The 21,555-nt window shown below is 38.1% G+C and overlaps 1 protein-coding gene across 1 annotated transcript; it reads right to left on the bottom strand.

Moving 5' to 3' along the window:
- Window positions 1-942: 942 nt before the first annotated feature.
- LOC111176721 (C-type lectin domain family 4 member E-like) lies at window positions 943-6,586 on the bottom strand. The gene is made up of 6 exons (XM_022577499.2): window positions 6,398-6,586; window positions 5,495-5,587; window positions 4,804-4,893; window positions 2,798-2,949; window positions 2,066-2,181; window positions 943-1,265 (listed from the first exon to the last, which is right to left on the bottom strand). The coding sequence occupies exons 1-6, from the start codon at window positions 6,432-6,434 to the stop codon at window positions 1,115-1,117; spliced, it is 639 nt and encodes a 212-aa protein (XP_022433207.1). The 5' UTR covers window positions 6,435-6,586; the 3' UTR covers window positions 943-1,114.
- Window positions 6,587-21,555: the final 14,969 nt, after the last annotated feature.

Raw genomic sequence — 21,555 nt, 5'->3', positions numbered from 1 at the left:
GCTGGACCCGTGAGCCATGGCCGCTGAGCCTGCACGTCCGGAGCCTGTGCTCCGCAACGGGAGAGGCCACAATAGTGAGAGGCCCGCGTACCGCAAAAAAAAAAAAAAAAAAAAAAAAAAGAAAGCTAATATATTATTTTCACTTGTTCAGTTGAATTTTCCCATTCAATGATTACGCATTAATTCCAATGATTTCAAGGGTCTCTTTATGGTGCTGTGTGCAAGAAACATGGTTATAAAAGCTTCCATGTTATTTATATATTCTTGAATAATCTTGTCAGTATTGATAGAATATTATGCAATAAATGGATAGGCTTGAGACAGGAAAGTGTCAAGTTGACTGTTGTCTTAGAATAATTTGACTATTGGACTCTGGTTCTGGCTGAGCAATAGATAACATTTGGGTGCGATCCAGTTAGTCAATGGAAGAGAATAGAGAGGAAATGGAGTTTCTGAGATGAGTAGACTGGATGACAGTCTCTTTGGAGCCGAAGGTTAGCATGATCTTTCTAAGAAGGTGCAGTGAATGCCTTTGGCCGGAAAGTCCACACCAGTCTTTTAAGCAGGAATACGTTTCATGACTTGAAGAAGTTTCCTACTTATTATATAGGAGAACATAGGAGATATGCTTAGGTAGGGAGTGAAAAACAGGATGAAATTGAGAAGAGAAGACAGACTTTTCAGGAACTAAAAAGAAGACATGACACAGAGCCTGATTTCGAATTGTTCAAGGCACTTTCCAAAATCCTCTTCTTTGCTGGATTTGGTGCTTGTTCTGTGTCCCTGTATTTTCTTACAAATACTCATAACTGAAGCAAATGTACCAAAAGGAGAAATACTCCTTTCCCCCCCCCACCCACAACATTGCTAGAGAAGCTTGGTAAATTCTGAGAAATCCCGAGACTGATGTAGAGAAAAATGCACTTCTGTCAATATCATGAATTATAACATTCAAAACGATGTATTTTTATTTACATCAAAGCAACAAACACTTATGAAGTCCTTATAAAGTGCAATGCACACTTATGTTGGAGCTGTGCGGCTGTGATTATCGCTTGTTCCTTCTCATTTATACGTTTACGTTGTGCCTTCTGTCTTGGTGATTTTTCCCTGTTCAACTATTTCTTTCTGGCATTTCACAAATCCGAAACATATTGAAGAAACAGGGCATATCATTCCAGTTTTGCCTTGGATTTGAAGAGTCTCTTATGGTGGCGCAGTCCTCCACTGTAACTATGTTGTTGGGCTCTCCTATATCCCAGAAGCTGAAAGAGAGAGACATGGGAGATTTACAAGAGGTAAAGTGACCTGTAAACTAGGCAAATTACATTTGTGTTGTTTAACTTCACAACAATTTTGTGAGGCAGGGATTATAATCTCTTATTGATAAAGAAAAGGAATCTCAGAAAAGCTAAACCATTTCTCTAAGTCACAGAGTTTGTGAACAGTGAAGTTAAACTGGATCTTTCTGACTTGCTGTTCTGCAATGATGTCTCATGGCTTTAGATCCAGAATGAGATGTTATGGGAAGGATTGATATCCTGATGGATTTGTTTCCTTCATACTCATATATCATGTTTGCTCCCTTTATTCTACAGAGTTTGTATTAACTGAGGCGCACACTTCAGTCATGTTACAGTGCTATAGTGAAACAATGTGTTAAAGGATCAGAGCATCCTACTTTTACTCCATAAGAATCTGTTGTCTTTCTCAAATCACTGTTTTTGTCTCATTGACTGCAGTTTGTGGGCATAAGACTACTAATTCCACTCTTTGTCTTGCATGCATTTCCAATGAGTTATTGCACAATTCTAAGCCTCTTCTCATTTCATCTGTTATTTCCCCTTTATTCTTGATCTAGTTCTAGGAGATGGGAGCAGTAGGTCCTTGTACTTCTCTTTTCTGTCTTCTACATCAGCTCTTTCCCTTCTTGCATCTAATATCACCAAGAATGGACTTGAATATACCTCCTGGGCCAGAAGGAAGTTCTGAGGACTCTCCTCAACGGTGGTCTAACTTTACAATTTGGGCTAGTGTCATAATTCTACTACAAGAAGGAAGTTACCTCAGGGACTTTGTGAAAGGTGTACCATCTACCCATTGCCACTGACCCTCAGTCACCTGGTCCGTCAGTCCAATATAAAACTCTTTCCTTTTAGGTTTCATACTGTAAAGGAATTCCTATGGAAGATACACACAAAATATGAGGAGATCAATTATTCCAATTCTGAACAAATGTTGAACGTAATTGTTATTAAAAGAAATAAAGTAGGATCTAGACTAGAGATGACAGAAAAATAGGCCTGAAATGGTAAGATCATAGAGGATTACCTCCTGATTTGTTTACTGTGGTAAAGCATACATAACATAAAATTAAACCAATGAAAAAGAACCTTCAACAGAGAAGGAGGTTCTCAGTAACACAGTCAAAATTTGTCTACTGTTATTGGTAGCCCAAAACGTTACAAATCATAGCTTAAAGATAATGGACATTTTGCTTGCCCCCTTTCACATGTTTATAAACATACTGGTCATTCTAAAATGAAGTCCCAACCCTCTTTTTTCCTGCCTTACTAATTAAGGAACTGAACATGGAAGTTCCTTTTTTTCTAGTTTCTTCTAGTAATGAAAATAAAGTTGGTATTGACTTACAGAAATGGTAAGAACAGCATGTATTTCAGTAAATTCACTTAACAAATAGTAACTGTGGGCCAAATACAGTACACATGTATGGAAAAAGGGATGTGTCCTGTGAAGGGTGTTTCATTGGCACTGGAGGAAGCTGTACTCCAACTACCTGCTCCTCCTGTGTGTTGATAACCACCAGATGAGCTCCCATGCTCGAGCAGTTTTTTAAGCTTGCTGTCCAGGTCATGGTGTTAGTAGAAAAGAAATAGCAGCTGGATTGAAAATGTACCCAGTTCAATGGACAGCAATTCTTGACTGAACCTAGAAGGAGAGAAGTTTCTGTGAGAGTCCTCACAGAACTGGGTAAGTTACAGAACTGGGTAAGATAACAGAAACCTTCCTCTGAGCCCATAAAGTTCCTCATTTATTGTCCGAAGCCTTGGAACCCCTGTTATGCTACTGACATGGAACCCTATTATCTGTTCATAGACTTCCAAGTTCAGAGGAAAATTATGCATTTTATCTGAGTGACCTCTAAGCAACCACCTCTCATGTTGCCCAAACAATGTACCCTCCACAGAATCTCCAAACTGGTTGTCCAGATGGGCTACAGTTCTTAGACTTATAGAATTTAAGTCTTTGAAGTTTATGGGAACCCTCCTGCACTGTTGGTGAGAATGTAACTTGATACAATCACTATGGAAAACAGTATGGAGGTTCCTTAAAAAACTAAAAATAGAACTACCATGTGACCCAGCAATCCCACTACTGGGCATATACCCTGAGAAAACCATAAATCAAAAAGAGACGTACCACATTGCTCATTGCAGCTCTATTTACAATAGCCAGGACATGGAAGCAACTTAAATGTCCATTGACAGATGAATGGATAAAGAAGATGTGGCACATATATACAATGGAATATTACACAGCCATAAAAAGAAACGAAATTGAGTTATTTGTAGTGAGGTGGATGGACCTAGAGTCTGTCATACAGAGTGAAGTAAGTCAGAGAAAAACAAATACTGTATTCTAATGCATATATATGGAATCTAAAGAAAAAGAAAGAAAGGTACTGATGAACCTAGTTGCAGGGCAGGAATAAAGATGTAGACATGGAGAATGGCCTTGAGGACACGCGGTGGGAGGGGGAAGCTGGGCGAAGTGAGAGTAGCATCGACATATACACACTACTGAATGTAAACTAGTTAGCTAGCGGGAAGCAGCTGCATAGCACAGGGAGATCAGCTCGGTGCTTTGCGATGGCCTATAGGGGTGGGATATGGAGGGTGGGAGGGATTCTCAAGAGGGAGGGGATATGGAGACATATGTATGCCTTGGCTGATTCACTTTGGTGTACAACAGAAACTAACACAGTATTGTGAAGCAATTATAATCCAATAAAGATCTATTAAGGGCTTCCCTGATGGCGCAGTGGTTGAGAGTCCGCCTGCCGATGCAGGGGACATGGGTTCGTGCCCCGGTCCGGGAAGATCCCACATGCCGCGGAGCGGCTGGGCCCGTGAGCCATGGCCGCTGAGCCTGCGCGTCCGGAGCCTGTGCTCCGCAACGGGAGAGGCCACAACAGTGAGAGGCCCGTGTACCGCAAAAAAAAAAAAAAAAAAAGATCTATTAAAAAAATTAAAAATAAATAAATAGTACAGTCTCTCTCAATTTAATGGTAAGGAAATTATGGCCCACAGAAGGAAGTCATTTTCTACTGTCATGTAGAATTTTGCTGAGACTTGGATCAGGAATATATGCAGGAGTATAGGGAGCATACCTCTGAGGTATTTCCAAATTCCCTACTCCATGCATTTTTTTCTCCTTCACCTCATTTTGGAAGCAGGTGATGAATGAACACAAAAAGTGCACTTCTGGGAATAACACCTTCCACTTCTAGATTGATTCTTCAGACATATACCTCAAATTTATTCTAAAAGTTTGCTATAATGTCTGCAAAGTGTCCTGCCCCAATGCTAATTGCACTTCCAAAGTTTTATTCCTGTCCTCTTACCAACTCCTCATTATTCTCTGACAGTACAGGCAAGATTTTGCATTTTGCTTTTAAAAGACAGAACCTAACTCGACTACTTTGTTTATCCCCCAATCAATCTAGAAGCTAGAAAATGTTGATGTGTAAATTTAGCTGTTCAAATTTGAGGACTATTATACCTAATCCATCATTATAGCAGGTGAACTCCGTGGAATCCTCGAGTGGCTGGAACTTTTTCTCATCACAGAGCTGAAAGGTGTGATATGTCACTGTAAGGAAAGGGGCACAGTTAATGTTCATTACTCTTGATAAAAATACATTATATCATCTCTGTAGTTATAAAAGTACCAATAATTATGATACTTCCTTACTATCTACTTTTCCTTCAGCATGGAGAGGAACCGAGGTTTACTTACTCAAAGAAAGAAGAGAGAATTCACATTTCATGGTTTTCCTGATTTGTGAAAATAAACGTACTTTTTTTCACGCCCAAAGACCCAAAGAAAACAAATGTGTTTGCGCTCTCTCTTATGCCAAGTCTAACCTCTCAAACCTTCCTTCCAAGAAGTGATTTGTTGTGCCTCTGGCTAGGATCTCAGAGCAGGGTTACACTAATGACAAGGGTACGGGGGTGTGGGTGGGGGACTCAGGGCCACTAAGGAGATAAAAGATGGCGTACCGTGAAAAATGTGTCACAGGTCACCGAAATTTGGTAACAGTTTTATACTGGTTGGGGTTTCTGGCTTGAGATAAATAGGGGGAAAATTGGAATAGAAATACCCTTTGTGGGAGAAGAGAACTTACAGGCAACAAGGAAGAATTCACTCCTAATATTCACCACGGAGCTTGAATTTGACCTTCAGAACTCACCAACACATCTGGTGATAAAACAGGCACTCAGTAGCAGGATGCAGAGCCCAGCAATGGTCCATAAGAACACTTGGGAAGAGAAGCATCCTCTTTCTGGAGAAAGACATAGACATGGTCAATCTTCCCTTAAAATGTACAAAAGAGATATAAGAAATTCCTATTACCCTGCTTATCTCCTTCCACTTGCATTGTCTATATTGAGTAATTCTCAAACTTCAGCATGCATCAGAATCATTTGGAGGGCTTGTTAAAACACAGATTGTGGGGCCTCACCTCCAGAGTTAAAAATTCAGTAGAGCGGTATGGAACCAACAAGTTCCCAGGAGCTGAGGATGCTGCTGGCCTGGGGACCACACTTATACAACCACTGGCGTAATTCGTTACAAACTTTAAGACTCTGACTCATAGACTTGGATAGATGTGCAATTTTTCCTTTCTAACTCTCCCAGATTTCTCCCCTTCTTTCCTTATCTTTCTCTCTCTCTTTCTCCCTCTCACTCTTCCCTGATTTTCCTGTCTCTCTCCTGCTCTCCTCTTTTCAGTGTCTCCTTTACCAAGTCCTTTGTAAGTGAGTCAGATAAAACATTGATGATCTAGGAGTTCCTCTCCTCCTCCCCCCCAACACACATTTTACCTACAAGGAGAGTGAGTTGCAGAGATGTGAAGTGACTTGCCCAATGGGACACAATGAACTATGGAAAGGGTGGCTCTCCCTAAACTCAATCTCCAGCAATCCAGTGTAACATCTAGTCTTCTAACCATCCTCTTTTATTTTCCTCTCTTTCACCCTCTGTCTCTCCTCTTTTACTCTACTGGATATTTTCTATTGTCCTATCCCCAACGTATTTAACATCTCTTCCACAAAAAGATCTGCGAAAGAAATGGGATAGTTGCAAATTTTACCTGCGCTTTGTGATGCAGATGACTTGGATGAATCCATTCTTTCTCTTTCTGTCTCTCCCTCCTCCTCTCCGTCTCTCTCCTCAGTTTCTAAGTATAAGAGTGTTTTGTTGATAAGAGTCAAAGAAAAAGAATCTTTAAGGATGAATACTTTAACTGTATTTTAGGAAGCTCAACCCTAAGACTTAAGAAAATTAACTTGCTCTGTGGCTGTGTGTTTAAGTCAGGATTTCCTTTATTGCATAAGGAGGACAAGGGAGTTTATTGGGCAGCAAATCAGTCTCCTCACCCCAGGAAACAACAAAATGGGGAAATGATAACATCTTAAGTACCAACAAAACAGACTGACCTCAGGGAGATGTGAGGGGCTTAAAAAATATTGTTTTATTTTGGCCGATAAAATTTTTCTGCTTTCTTCCAGACTTAACTCATCCCTAAATTTTTCCTTGACACCTGTGGAGCTTACCTCTGCACTCCCAATTTCACTTTGATCTCCTTTTTTAAAAAATTTTTATGGGAGTATAGTTGATTTACAACGTTGTGTTAATTTCAGGTGTACAGCAAAGTGAATCAGTTATACATATACATAGATCCACTCTTTTTTTTTTTAATTTTTAAGATTCTTTTCCCATATAGGCCATTACGGAGTATTGAGTAGAGTTCCCTGTGCTATACAGCAGGTTCTTATTAGTTATCTATTTTATATATAGCAATGTGTGTATGTCAATCCCAATCTCCCAATTTATCTCTCTTCCCACTTATCCCCTGATAACCATAACTTTGTTTTCTACATTTGTGACTCTACTTCTGTTTTGTAAATAAGTTCATTTGTGCCCTTTTTTTAAGATTCCACATATAAGTGATATCATGTGATATTTGTCTTTCTGTGTCTGACTTACTTCACTCGGTATGACAATCTCTACATCTATCCGGGTTGCTGCAAATGGTATTATTTTGTTCTTTTTTATGGCTGAATAATACTCCATTGTATATATGTGCCACATCTTCTTTACCTATTCCTCTGTTGATGGACATTTAGGTTGCTTCCATGTCCTGACTACTGTAATTAGTGCTGCAGTGAACATTGGGGTGCGTGTATCTTTTTGAATTATGGTTTTCTCAGAGTATATGCCCAGGAGTGGGATTGCTGGGTCATATGGTAGTTCTATTTTTAGTTTTTTATTCACTTTGATCTTTACTTTTACACATTCGTTAACTGAAAAGGAGACACACCATTTGGCACAGAGCTGGGCACATAGTATATGTATTTATACCTTAGTGATGTGAATTTCTTTGCATCTGTCATGTTTTTCCTTCCTCTTTCATTTGCAGGTCTTAAACAGTCTATTATTGTGGAATTATATGTCTTTTATCGAGTGGTGACCAATAGGCTATTTTACAGGTCCAACTCAGTTGAACAGCCTCATGTAGCCTGACTATGTACTTTGAAACTCAGCCCAAGTTCTTACATCATAACACAGCTTCTGAGGCTTTGGAGGCTCAGTAGGAAGTTTAATTCTATTGTTCTGGATTATTTGGAGGTTTTTGTTTTATATTGTAGCCTATTTCTCCTAATGGGAAAAATGAATTTGAATGTCAGAAGAAGCAATTTCAATTAGACATTAGAATATAGTGCCTTTCTGGAAGATTAGCTGGATATAGTAATGTCCCATTACTATAAAATACTTAAGAATAAGATCAACTGGTCTCAGTTGATTTAAATTCATGTTAGTTTCATATATATATATTTACATAATATTTAAATTCACATTATATATATATATATATATATATATATATATATATATAAATATATAAAACCTGGTAATCCCCACACCCGATGACTCACAGACTTGCTATGTGTTTGAAAATATCCCTGTTTTCAAAGGGACTTTTTATTATTTCAGTGTATTGGTCAGTTCCCTCTGCATTCTCCATTTAACAGTTACATAGATTAATTAGAGAATGTTTAAAAATTATACACGTTTATCTTGTAAACATATGCAATTTAATGTGTACTATCAGCAAATGGCTTTTGACTGGTAAAAAGAGGGAAATTATCTAGTGGGTGAGTTATATGAATTATTAAATGATAAATCACACTGACCACAGTCCCTTATTTATTAATCATTATCAATCAGCAGGAATAAATATTAATAAACAATTATGCATTAATGATTTAATGAATATATAATTAACGATATTAATAATCATGTTTTAACCAGCCAAAATATGTATATGATTTTATCCTTTGTTTTATCACTTTTCCCCAAATTATAAAAATAATATTTTTATAGTTAATAATGTGAGAAAAATATGACAGGTAAAAGACCTCCCATCTATCCTTAGTACATGCTTGTAAAGTCAATCACAGTGAACAATTTCTTGTATCTACTTTGAGAGATTTTTTTAAGTTTATATATAAGTGCAGTTTCTATATATTGTATATTCATTTTTATGCAGTATTCATTTATTCATGTATTCATTTTTATGCAGATAAGATCATACCATGCATGCTTTTATGCTTTGAAAATTACTTTTACATTCATCAATGTATTTGGAGTTTATCTTCTTATTTCTAATGTTTAAATTTTTCCATTATTTATAGACCAGGAACTTTTGAAGGACATTTAAACCATGTCCAGCTTTTTGTCACTCTAACAAATGAGGCGACAACAACTTTACACATATTTGCAGGTGCGCCATTTTCTGCTCCATGATTCATGGCCAAGTGTTAAAATCAATACTTGGCTTGAGCTTTCACAGAATAACTTTCTGGGATATAAAAATAAATCTTATATTTTGTCTGAAGGCAATTCTTTTTATTGTAATTTAATATTGAAACCTTATTATGTAAATGCAACACAAGGACATTATAGTGTAGGAACATTAATTACTCAACAGGGCGGGTGGTATATTACTCTTGTGACCATAATGCCGCAAATTTTCCATACAAGACAAACACTTCCTCTTCCTTGTGGGAGAGTAGAGAACAAGATATTTTTGGATACTTCACTTTTCTTTAATCCCTTCTTATTCATATCCTTTAACAACAGTGAAACATTCTGCCTTATCAAATATGATTTTTCATGAATTTTTCTCCCTTATGATATTTTGAGGTGGCAAAATTGATATTCTGCTGCTAATTTATCTTTGTAAAATGTGAAAAATTCCCCAATAGAATTCATCTTAAAAGACTTAAATGGAAATTAAGTGTTAAAAATCATTTATTTCATTTTTAAAGATTATTATGTCTAACAGAGGTATTCTGCAAAGATTAGAATTATGATACAATTAATTTCTATTACATTTGTATTACTTTCTCAAATTTTATAAATGTGTGTTAAGTATATTATTTAAATTTTTATGAATGATTTTATCAAAGATATTTCACTTTTTAAATAGTGTATCTACTATCAATGTCCTATTAACTTTATAATTTTAAAATAAAGAACTTTTCTAATAAAAGTTTCTATTTAATATTAGTTAATTATTAAATGAAGTTCTTGATATTTAACTTTGTATATAAACTTAGCAGGTTTTTCAAAACCATTACTGTAGCATTTTATTATTGATAATACATATAGATTTATATTTCATCACACCGAAAAGAGTTTCAACATATAAATCATGTAAAGAGTTTTTTGATTCAATTTACAGGTCAAATGCTTGATTATATTTAAACAAATCTACAAATATTAATAAATTCAAACAAATGCTAAGTTTCTATTATTGACATTGGTTAAATAAGATGATTACCTATGTGATTACGTGAACAATGATGACACACACATCATGGGGCTCCAGAAATGACCTACAGGTAGACATTCAGCTGTTTGGCCTTCCAAAGATAGAGGGTAAGGCCTCCGTGAAAATGCAGATTCTGATGATAAGGTAGCCTAGAGGCAACGGCACATCTCCTACATTTGTATACTTGTTTGATTATAGTCACAGGATAAATTGCTAATGGTAGAATTGTCTTATTAAAAAGTACACATGTTTAAAATTTATAATAGACAACAATACATTGCCATCTAAGAATTCTGTACCAAATTACACGCTTACCTAGTAGTATATAACTTACAAGTTTCTCTAAACCCTTACCAACATTGGACACTATCAAACTTTAAAATATCCCATCTGAGAGGCAGAAAATATTATCTCAATCTTTTTTTGCATTTCATTAATTACAAATGAAGTTAATAATCTTTTAGTTCAATTTGTTTGTCTTTATTTTCTTAGAAACTCTTCATAACTATAGATAATTTTGGGGAGGGTATATTTCATCTGTTTCTTATTGATTTGTAAAAGTACTTTACATATTTAGGAATTATCCATATATTATTCACATGTGTGGCAAATAATGCCCCAGTTTATTGTCTTTGACTTTATTTATTTATCTATGTATTTATTTATTTAGTGGTGGTATAGAAGCTTTTACATTTTCAAGTAGTAAAATTTATTAAGATCTCCTTTATGACTCCTTTATGCTGTGCTATGCTTAGAAAAGATTTCTGCACTTCAAGATGATAAATTATTCACCAGTATTATAAAATAATATTGAATTTTATTTTATGTAAGAATTGACATAGGAATCCAGCTTTAATATTTTATAAGTGGTTATTTATTTTTACACATATAACTGAAATACACATCTGTTTTGTACATCAAATTCCCTTTTTACATATTTACATTACTACTGGACTATTCCTTCGCTACATTCAAAATTACGTTATTATTGTAGTGTGTTAATGTGTTTAACTATTTGGTAAGACATATACACATTCATTGCTTTTAGTTTCCACACTTTTGTTCTGCATCACAGGTTTATGAGAAAAATTTAAAGTCATGTTTCAAAAAATAATATTTTAACATAGAAATACATTGAATTTGTAAACTAATTTAGGAATAAATGACACTTTCACAGTAGACAATTCTGATTGTGATGAATATTGCCCATTTGCTTCCAGATCCAATCTCTACCCTCTGCACCTTGTTCTGAGCCCTGAGAGGCTGACCGTTATGGAGGACATCAGTGGGTTCCCTTGTTCTCTGGCTTCCTGGTTAGGATTGACCATGGGAAGCATCTTCAGGGCATGGGAGGGGGGCTGTATTCTTCTGCTGAAGGGTACAGAGCCTATCCAAGTCTCTTGCCTACAGTTCTGAATCCTCTCTCCAGATTTAGTAGTGATGGCAGCCCTTGCTCTTCAGGTCGTAGGGTGTGTGGATAATCCCTCTCTAGCTGTTGCCAGCTCCCGGATGCTTCATCATCATTGTTGGCTTCCGTAACCCTGCCCACACCTTGTAAACAGTCCTCTCATTAAACTCTTGTCAATCATCCCCTTTGAATATGTTGTCTCTTTCTGCAGGAACTCTGATGGACACAAGTACATTTGGGATTTCAGGAACTCTTCATACAGCTCATTCTGTAACAGAGACTGATTATAAAACCTAGATGAGAACTGAGTACAAGTCATTTTAAGATGATAGCCAGAATCCATGAGAAAACTTGTAAGCAGGCGTGAAGTGGAGTATCAGAGGTCACTCCTGAACTATGACGAGATTGAATTTGAAACTAATATTGGAAAATACTTTAAATTTGCTGGCAAATATAGACAGGATGAATGCAAGCTTGCTAGATTTTTGCCAGTGAGTTATAGTTTTGAGTCCTATGAGAGCACCTGTTGGTTTGTATTGTGGAAATGAGGCATATTGGATGCACATATATTTATAATTGTTTTATCCTCTTGATAAATCGACCACTTTATCACTATATTATGACCTTCTTTGTCTCCTATTGAAGTTTTTGACTGAAAGTCTATTTTGTTTGATATAAGAATACACGTTTTTAGTTTCTATTTACATGGAATGTGTTTTTCTATTATTTCACTTTGAGCCTATGTGTGTCCTAAAAGCTGAAATGAGTTTTTTTAGGTAGCATGTAGTTGGGTCTTGTTGTTTTTTTTCTTTGTTTTTTTGCCGTACGCGGGCCTCTCACTGTTGTGGCCTCTCCCGTTGCGGAGCACAGGCTCTGGACGCGCAGGCTCAGCGGCCATGGCTCACGGGCCCAGCCACTCCACGGCACGTGGGATCTTCCCGGACTGGGGCACAAACCCGCGTCCCCTGCATCGGCAGGCGGACTCTCAACCACTGTGCCACCAGGGAAGCCCCGGGTCTTGTTTTTTATTTTTTATTTTTTAACCCCATCAGCCACTCTGTGCCTTTTAATTGGATAATTTAATCCATTACATTTAAAGTAATTATCAGTAGGTAAGGTCTTACTATTGCTATCTTATTAATTGTTTTCTGGCTGCTTTGTAGTTCCTTTGTTACTTTCTTCTTCTCTTGCTGTCTTCCTTTGTGAATTGAATGGTTTTAGATAGTAGTATAATTTGATTAGCTTCTCTTTATTTTGTGTGTACTATTATAGGTTTTTGTTGTGTGTTACCTGAGATTTATTTGAAATATCTTACAGATATAACAGTATTTTACATTGATAACAACTTAATTTTTTTTTTTTTTTTTTTTTTTTTTTTATGGTACGCGGGCCTTTCACCGCTGTGGCCTCTCCCATTGCAGAGCACAGGCTCCGGATGCGCAGGCTCAGCGGCCATGGCTCACGGGCCCAGACGCTCCGCGGCATGTGGGATTTTCCCGGACCGGGGCACGAACCCGTGTCCCCTGCATCGGCAGGCGGACTCTCAACCACTGCGCCACCAGGGAAGCCCAACAACTTAATTTTTATTGCATACAAAAACTACCCTTTTACTCTCTCACCTACATTTTCTTTTTTTGGTGTCACAATTTACATATTTCTATCCATTAAAAAGCTATTGTAGCTATCACTATTTTCAATACACTTGTCCCTTAACATTTATAGTAAAGTAGTTAACATACTACCATATTACAATTAGAGCATTCTGAATGAAACTCTAAACTTACCTTTATTGGTGTGTTTGTATATTTTCGTACTCTCATTTCAGCTTGAAAAACATCTGTCAGTGTTTCTTTTTTTTTTTTTTTTTTTTTGCGGTACGTAGGCCTCTCACTGCTGTGGCCTCTCCCATTGCGGAGCACAGGCTCCGGACGCGCAGGCTCAGCGGCCATGGCTCACGGGCCCAGCCGCTCTGTGGCATGTGGGACCCTCCCGGACCGGGGCATGAACCCGTGTCCCCTGCATCGGCAGGCGGACTCTCAACCACTGCACCACCAGGGAAGCCCTGTCAGTGTTTCTTTTAAGGCATGTCTAGTGGTGATAAACTCCCTTGGCTCTTGTTTCTTATGCAAAGTCTACCTCCCTTGTTTTCCTAAGGACTTACCTTATTGGGTAAAGTATACTTGGTTGGCAGTTTTTTCCCAACACTTTGAATAGATTATTCCATTCTCTCTTGGCCTGCAAAGTTTCTTCTGAAATATGATAGCCTTATCAAGGTTCCTTTGTATGAGAGAATTCTTTTCCTAAATTTTCCAATTTTTTTCTCTTGCTGTTTTTAAAATTCTCTCTTTGTCTTTGGTTTTAGACAATTTTATTACAATGTGTTTTGGAGAAGAACATTTCAGATTGAAATTTTCGGGTGACCTATTAATCTCATGAACTTACATGTCCAAATCTCTCCCCAGGTTTGGCAAGTTCTTTACATAGCCATGACCTCTTTATATAGCTTTTTACCCTTTCTTCTCTTCTCTTTCTGGGACTCCAATTTTGCATATATTGTTTCCCTTATTGTTGTCCTATCAGTCCCATAGGCTTTATTTATTCCATTTCATCTTTTTTGTTTTTGAAACTCTGACTGGATAATTTCAAATGATCTGTCTTCACTTATTCTTTCTTCTGCTTGGTCCAGTCTGCTGTTGAAACTCTCTATTGAATTTTCAGTTCAGTGATTGTATTCTTCAGCTCCAAAATTTCTGTTTAATTCTTTTTTATGTCTTCTGTCTCTTTGTCAAACTTCTTATTTTGTTCTTGTTGTTTTCCTGAGTTCACTAAACTGTCTTTCTGTGCTCTCTTGTGCTCTCTTGTAGCTTTCAGAGCTTCTTTAGAAGGATTATCTTGAATTCTTTGTTGAGCTATTTCTGTATCTTCATTTTTGGGGGTCAGTTACTGGAAGTTTATTGTGTTTCTTTTTATTTAATAAATTTATTTTATTTATTTATTTATTTTTGGCTGTGTTGGGTCTTCTTTGCTGCATGTGGGCTTTCCCTAGTTGCGGCAAGAGGGGGCTATTCTTCGTTGCGGTGTGCGGGCTTCTCATTGCAGTGGCTTCCCTTATTGCGGAGCATGGGCTCTAGGCATGTGGGCTTCAGTAGTTGTGGCACGCAGGCTCAGTAGTTGTGGCTCATGGGTTTAGTTGCTCCGCGGCACGTGGGAGCTTCCCAGACCAGTGGCTGAACCCATGTCCCCTGCATTGGCAGGTGGATTCTCAACCATAGTGCCACCAGGGAAGCCCCTATTGTGTTTCTTTAGTAGTGTCATGTTTCTCTGATTCTTTGTGATCCTTGTAGCTTTGCATATGTATCTGCACATTTCAAGAAGTAGTAACCTCTTCCAGATTTTATGGTATGATTGGTAAGGAAAGACCTTCACCTGTAGGTGGCGGCATGCCAGAGTGTGCTCTGACCCTGGGTCTAGAGGTGAAGATCATCAAATGTGAGGGCTTACGCATAGCACAGGGAGATCAGCTCCGTGCTTTGTGACCGCCTGGAGGGGTGGGATAGGGAGGGGGGGAGGGAGGGAGACGCAAGAGGGAAGAGATATGGGAACATATGTATAACTGATTCACTTTGTTATAAAGCAGAAACTAACACACCATTGTAAAGCAATTATACTCCAATAAAGATGTAAAAAAAAAAAGTGTGGGGGCTTGTGTTGGTTTTATTTTGGGGAAGGGGTCATGGTGACTCAGCAGCTCAGATCACTGAGGTCTGCGTCATCAACAAGTGTGTGGTCCTTGGTGAACACTGAGAGGGTGGGGTCCTGCAGAGACTTCATAGGCTATTGGGATCCTCAGTAGCACCTCCAGGTCCAACAGTATGGACCAGGACTGGCAGCGCACACACTCAGCTGAAGGGGCCACCTGTAGGTGCCCGTGTGGTGGCAGGGGCCAGTTTTAAACACATATGTAGTGCTGGGGCCGCTGCACTGGCGACTGACTGCAGGGGCACAGCTGCAGGGGCCTGGGCTGTGGGTGTGCATTCCTGTGGCTGCAGATTCTCACCATGGGCTCATGGCAGTGGCTTCTGGTGATGGGGATTGGCTGGGGGAATGCAGATATACAGCTAGAGGGCCTACCTGCAGGTGAGCCCAGTGCTACACCCAGTGACAAGGGGCAGCGTCGGCTTTGCGCCCACAAGCAACTGTAGAGGCCATGGCTGTCAATGTGCCCTCCTGTGGCTGTACAGTCTCCCCGTGGGTATGTGTTTGGCAGTGGAGGTCAGTGATGGGAGTAAGCCCAGAGGCACGTAGGTATGTGGATGCAGGGGCCAGCTGTAAGTGAGCCCAGGGGTATAGGCCAGTGAAAGGAGAGAGGGTGAGATCTGGGCTTACAAGCAGTTGCAGGGGTCCTGGTTGACTTTTACTATTGTTTTGATTGTTTGATTTTTGCATCTTGGATTGTTTGTGTTTCTTTGTTTTAAATGACCAAATTGCTCATTGTTAGAATTTTGGGAGAAGGAAGTTTTGAAATTTTTCTTTATTCTACCATTTAATCATATAAATTTCTTAAATAGCTGTCCCTGCTTAGGTTAATTTGGGGGCATGGGATATTTTCCAATAGAGCATTCTGGTCAACATTAACAGAGAGCTGCAATGAATGCTATTTTACAAACAGATTTAATAATTTACATCTTTATGTGTAACTGTTTTAAAACCCGGGAACATGTTTCTAAGGAGTGAAACAGGCTGTTGTAATAATGTTTAAGCAATGCCTGTGAATAATCTGATTCAGTTCTTTCTCAAGGCAAAATATAATTTTAAGAGGCTTCTGAAATCCTTTGCTTTCACTTTAGTTATATTATCCCAAGACAATAAAATTTGTTGGGAATTTCATGTTGTAGAGGGACTGTTGATGTGTAAGTTAAAGGAGAGTGTTTCATAGAAATTCTGAGGAATTTTAGTTTCCCCAGGTCTGTTCAACTGTCAATGAACAGATGAAGTATTTGGAAATTTCTAATGCTAACTGCGAAGATGTAGAAGGTCTCAAAGAGAACAGAAGAGTTCAGAATTTTTAAGGAGAGTGGAAATGGCCATCATTTTCTAAAATTAATTTTTATTGGAGTATAGTATCTTTACAATTTTGTGTTAGTTTCTACCGTACAGCAAGATGAATCAGCTATACATATACATATATCCCCTCTTTTTTGGATTTCCTTCCCATTTAGGTCACCACAGAGCATTGACTAGAGTTCCATGTGCTATACAGTAGGTTCTCATTAGTTGTCTATTTTATACATAGTATCAATAGTGTATATATGTCAATCCCAGTCTCCCAATTCCTCCCACCCCTCCCCCTTGGTGTCCGTACATTTGTTCTCTATGTCTGTGTCTTTATTTCTGCTGTGCCAATAAGATCATCTATACCATTTTTTCTAGATTCCTTATGTATATGTTAATATACGACATTTGTTTTTCTCTTTCTGACTTCACTCTGTATGACACTCTCTAGGTCCATCCATGTCTCTACAAATGACCCAATTTCGTTCCTTTTTATGGTCAAGTAATATTCTATTGTATATATTTACCACATCTTCTTTATCCATTCCTCTTTGACGGACATTTAGGTTGCTTCCATGTGGAAATGGCCATCTTTAGTTAAGTTAGGATAGATATATGGAATTGTTAATTTACAACTGTGTGTGCTTCCAAAGTATTAGTTTTAATAAGTACTAAATAATCTTTAAGTTATTTAGAATATGTAAAATATCTCCCCATAGAAATAAATAGGCCCTCAAATTAACACAAAAATTTGTTTAACCCATCAGAATTGTGAGGTGTTTGCTAATAGCTTATTCAGGCTATCTTTTTGTAAGTGGAGAGAGATATTGTGTAGAGAGACTTGGGTAACCGTCAGCTGGTCAATCAGGTAGACTGAGCAGTCACAACTCAGAGGGGGTGTGTACATGATATGACGTTATTATTCCCCAACAACGTCCTCTACTGTGCTGTGTCAAACTTCTCTTCCCTGCTGAGTACCAGATATTTTAATAATAATTTGGCAGATCCCTTGGTTTTCAGGTCACTTTCACTTGTTAAATTTCCACTCTAGGACTTCCCTGGCAGTCCAGTGGTTAAGACTCCGTGCTTCCACTGCAGGGGCATGGGTTCAATCCCTGGTTTGGGAAGTTTGTGTGGTATGACCAACAACAAAAAATTTTCCACTCTAGTCTTATCTATCTTAAAGCCGATTTTACATATCTTATTTATATTTATTTCCCCCTTCTCCAATGGATCTTCTAACCCACTGCACCACAGTCATAAACCATGGCCTGAGGAATCTGCAGCAAAGGAAGGAGGATGTGTTCTGCTCTTTGAATACATTTCCTCTTTGAAATAGCCCCTTCCTTCTGGCTTCTGCATTTGGCCTCTGTTTTAGGGCACACGGAGGAGAAACAGAGAGGAGAGTGGTCATTCTATGGTTTTGGCCAATGATTCCTGGTGAAGAAGCATTTGCTTAGGCTGATTTTGGTTCCGCTGCACCCTAGTGGTATAACGTGTAGTTTTGGAACCTAATTTTCTTGGAGGCATGTTTCAGTTTTTGTCTCTGTCACCTAATACTGCCTCAAGGAAATGAATTTTACACCCATAGCTCAAGGTGAGAAATTTCCTCACTTGGAAGCTGTCTGAGCAGCCATGTGGCTCCTTTCTTCTTGTTTACACTCTGGAGGGCCTTCATATGGCGTCAAGGAAACCAGGGGTCTTCTTCTTCCTCTTCTTTCCAGGCATGCTACATCATGAAACACTTTCCCTTACTGGTATAGAGAGCTCCAGCAGCTTCCTGCCTTCAAAAGGTACAAGCTCTCTTTATAAGTTATCACCAAATTGTAGAGAATGTGTCAAGCTTTCCCAAGAACAACTTCACCACCCTCCATTAGAATATAAGCTCCACATGACATAGAATTAGTTGGTTGTTCATCACTGTATTCCTAGAGCATAGAAGAGTTCAGACCTCATAGGTGTTCAATATTTTTTTATTGAAAGAATAAATAAATACAATTGTATCAAGATTTTATTTGTTTTTAAAATCTTTAATACAGGTTGGATGACATCAGGTTTCAATTAACCAAATAACCTATAGTCTTGTGGCTCTAAACTGATGGTCATTTGGCTCCCTTCCCACTGAGGATATTTGGTAATGTCTGGAGACAGTTTTGGTTATTACAACTCAGAGAGGGGTGCTACTGGCATCCAGTGGGTAGAGACCAGGGATGATGCTAAACATTCTATGATGCAAAGGAGCAAATCAAAGAATTATCCAATTCAAAATGCCAATAGTGTCAAAGTTGAGAAATCTTGTATTAATATATTAATTATTTAATTATAATAAACAAATTATTCAACTAACAAAACTGAATTATGTTTTAAATATGCATTGTCATTTTCAGTTATCTAGACAAATTCCTGTTTTTAAAGACGTCTCTCAATTTTTGAATCACCTCAGTTTTTTCAGGACATTTTTTACAGACAATATGGATGTTTGATTGTTAAATGAAACGTTTAAAATAGGCATTTTAAACTTTTTCCCAGAGGGCTTTTCAACATGAATAAAACGACACTATGGCAAGTTAGTCCTTAGATTGTTGGGATAAGTTTTTATGCAGAAGGCTTAACTATGACTCTGATGTTAACTATACTCTTGTTCGTAAACTTCATAAATAATCTTTCATTATAAACTGAGCAAAAGAAATATGGACATGCAATAAGTCTGAAGCCTCACCAATAGCATGCAAAGACTCATTTCATTTTCTTAGAGCAGATTCACTCTAAAGCATCTTAGTTGAAATTTCTAATCCTTTCCTCCAACAATAAATAGCCCCATTTGTATTTCAGAATTATTATTGCAGGAACATATGGCTTAGAGAACTTTCCCATTATATGGTATTCTTAAATCTTTTCCTGGGGGTAGGATTCTTCTTTAATATTGATTCTTTAAGGCTTACAGAAAGCTATTTATTTAAAATTTAAATCACAGCTTTATTGAGATATAATTACATATCGACAAGTTCACTCTTTTTTTTTTTTTTGACAAGTTCAGTCTTACAAAAGTCATATATGGAAAGCCTATAGCTAACATCATACTCAATGATTAAAAATGGAAAGCTTTCCCTCTAAGATCACATTAAAGGAATCATGCACTATGATCATGTAGCATTTATGCCTGGAATGCAAGGATGGTTCAACAAACGCAAATCAATAAATGTGATACACCACATTAACAGAATGAAGAAGAAAAAACACCCGATCATTTCAATAGATGTAGAAAAAGCATTTGACACAATTCAATGTTGTTTCATGATAAAAGCTGTCAGCCAATTATGTGTAGAAGGAACTTACCACAACACTATAAAGGCCATATATGAAAAGTGAACATTGTGAAAAACTGAAAGATTTCCCTCTGAGATCCAGAACAAGGCAAGGTTGCCCACTATCACTTCTATTTAACACAGTACTGCAAGCAGGTGAGGTCAGCATGATGGCAGAACAGGAGGTCTTCTTCTTGAGCCCCTTCCCTCCTCAGCAACAATAACTGGGCAGCCATCCACAGACAAAAGTGCCTTTGTGGAAGTTTTGGGATCCAGGTAGGAGATTGTGATGTCCCAGTTTTCTTGGTCAAGATTGATGAGGGCCATTTTGAGTATGCAGGCCCATGCCCAGGTGGGCTGACCCAGAAAGGCTCTGTATCCCTGTGGACTTGGCTATAGCATCACTTGGCGTTGGTCCTTCCCCCGGCACCATACACTAAAGGGCTTGGGATGAGTCACACCTATCTGCGCCCACAGACGACGGTAATGGCTATGGGCCCTGAACTGGCCCATGACCCGGCTCCAGCCCCTCTCAGCCATGGTCTGGGAGCCCCTGGACAAGTCTGCCAAACTTAGACCAACTGTAGATTCTGAAATGGCCCTGTAACTGGGCCATAGACCCTGCTAGCCATAGTCCCCAAGCAGTCCTGTTGGCCCAGTGATCTGGAGGCAGACATGCCCATCTGTGCCTCCAGAGATCCTGAAATAGACTTATACTTGGTTCCAGCCTGTCCTAGCCACAGTCCACTAGCAATCCTGCCAGTCCAGGGACCCAGGGGATACTGAATCCATAACATACGCCTAGTTATTTATTTACAAATATTTGTTATGCATTTCCTAGTGTAGTAACTCTACTAAGTGCTGGGGACACAGTGGTTGTCAAAAGGCATGCCTCTGCTTTCGTGTAGGTTATGGCCTATTGAAGGGAGTATGTATTTAACACATGAACAAAAAAGGAAACATGTTATTGTAAATTGTGTTATGTGGTATAAAAGAAAAAATGGAGTCTTATGATAGAGAATTAGCATGGGATAGCTGATGTAGACAGGGTAGTCAGGGAAGATGTTTCTATGTGGTTGATATTTAAGCTACAATCTCAGTGATGAAATGGAACCAGATTTTAAAGAGCAAAGTGAAAATAGTTCCAGGCACAATACAGGCATACGTAAAAAACTTTTTTAAGATAAATTTCAATCTTGTTATTATGGCCCATTGTCTTTTCATTAGCTGCTTATCATCCTCAATATACTTATTAAAACATTTCCACATACTATTGTAGTAGTCTGTTTAATGATACTGCTTCTCTATCCCCCTATCCTGAAGTTAGGTTTCCTGTGTTCTTCTTGGACTTTCCAGTCCCTAGAGGTTCATGTTAAAGGAAAACATAAGAAAGCAAGAGGGAGAATGAGTGGAAGTGACACCAAACCTAGTAAGTTTTGATAATGATTGTGAAGAAGTCATTGTTCCTAAAAGAAACTGATTTATATCACTCTTTTGGAAGGGAGATTAACAGCGTAGAAGTGATCAATATTTTTGGTAAAATTTTTGTAGAATGTAAACCCACATTTGCATATGTAATTGTCTTTCTAATTTAAAATGTACCATTTGTAATTGTCCTTCAGATTGAATGAGGTCAGATCTTAATG

This window comes from Delphinapterus leucas, chromosome 11 (assembly GCF_059928025.1).
Source record: "Delphinapterus leucas isolate spDelLeu-1000000601 "Yukka" chromosome 11, BTC_Dleu_Yukka2, whole genome shotgun sequence".
Lineage (NCBI taxonomy): Eukaryota > Metazoa > Chordata > Mammalia > Artiodactyla > Monodontidae > Delphinapterus > Delphinapterus leucas.
The sequence above is the reverse complement of the archived record's forward strand: the minus strand, read 5'-3'. Positions and strand labels throughout refer to the sequence as shown.

What these genes read in the sequence shown, in the direction of transcription:
- LOC111176721 (XM_022577499.2), bottom strand. Translation starts at nt 6,434, where the DNA reads ATGGATTCATCCAAGTCATCTGCATCACAAAGCGCAG. An exon ending in ATCTGCATCACAAAGCGCAG is followed by an intron (nt 5,588 to 6,397) that starts GTAAAATTTGCA and finishes GTCTTTCTCCAG; the next exon opens with AAAGAGGATGCTTCTCTTCC. An exon ending in CCTTTCACAAAGTCCCTGAG is followed by an intron (nt 1,266 to 2,065) that starts GTAACTTCCTTC and finishes TCTCTCTTTCAG; the next exon opens with CTTCTGGGATATAGGAGAGC.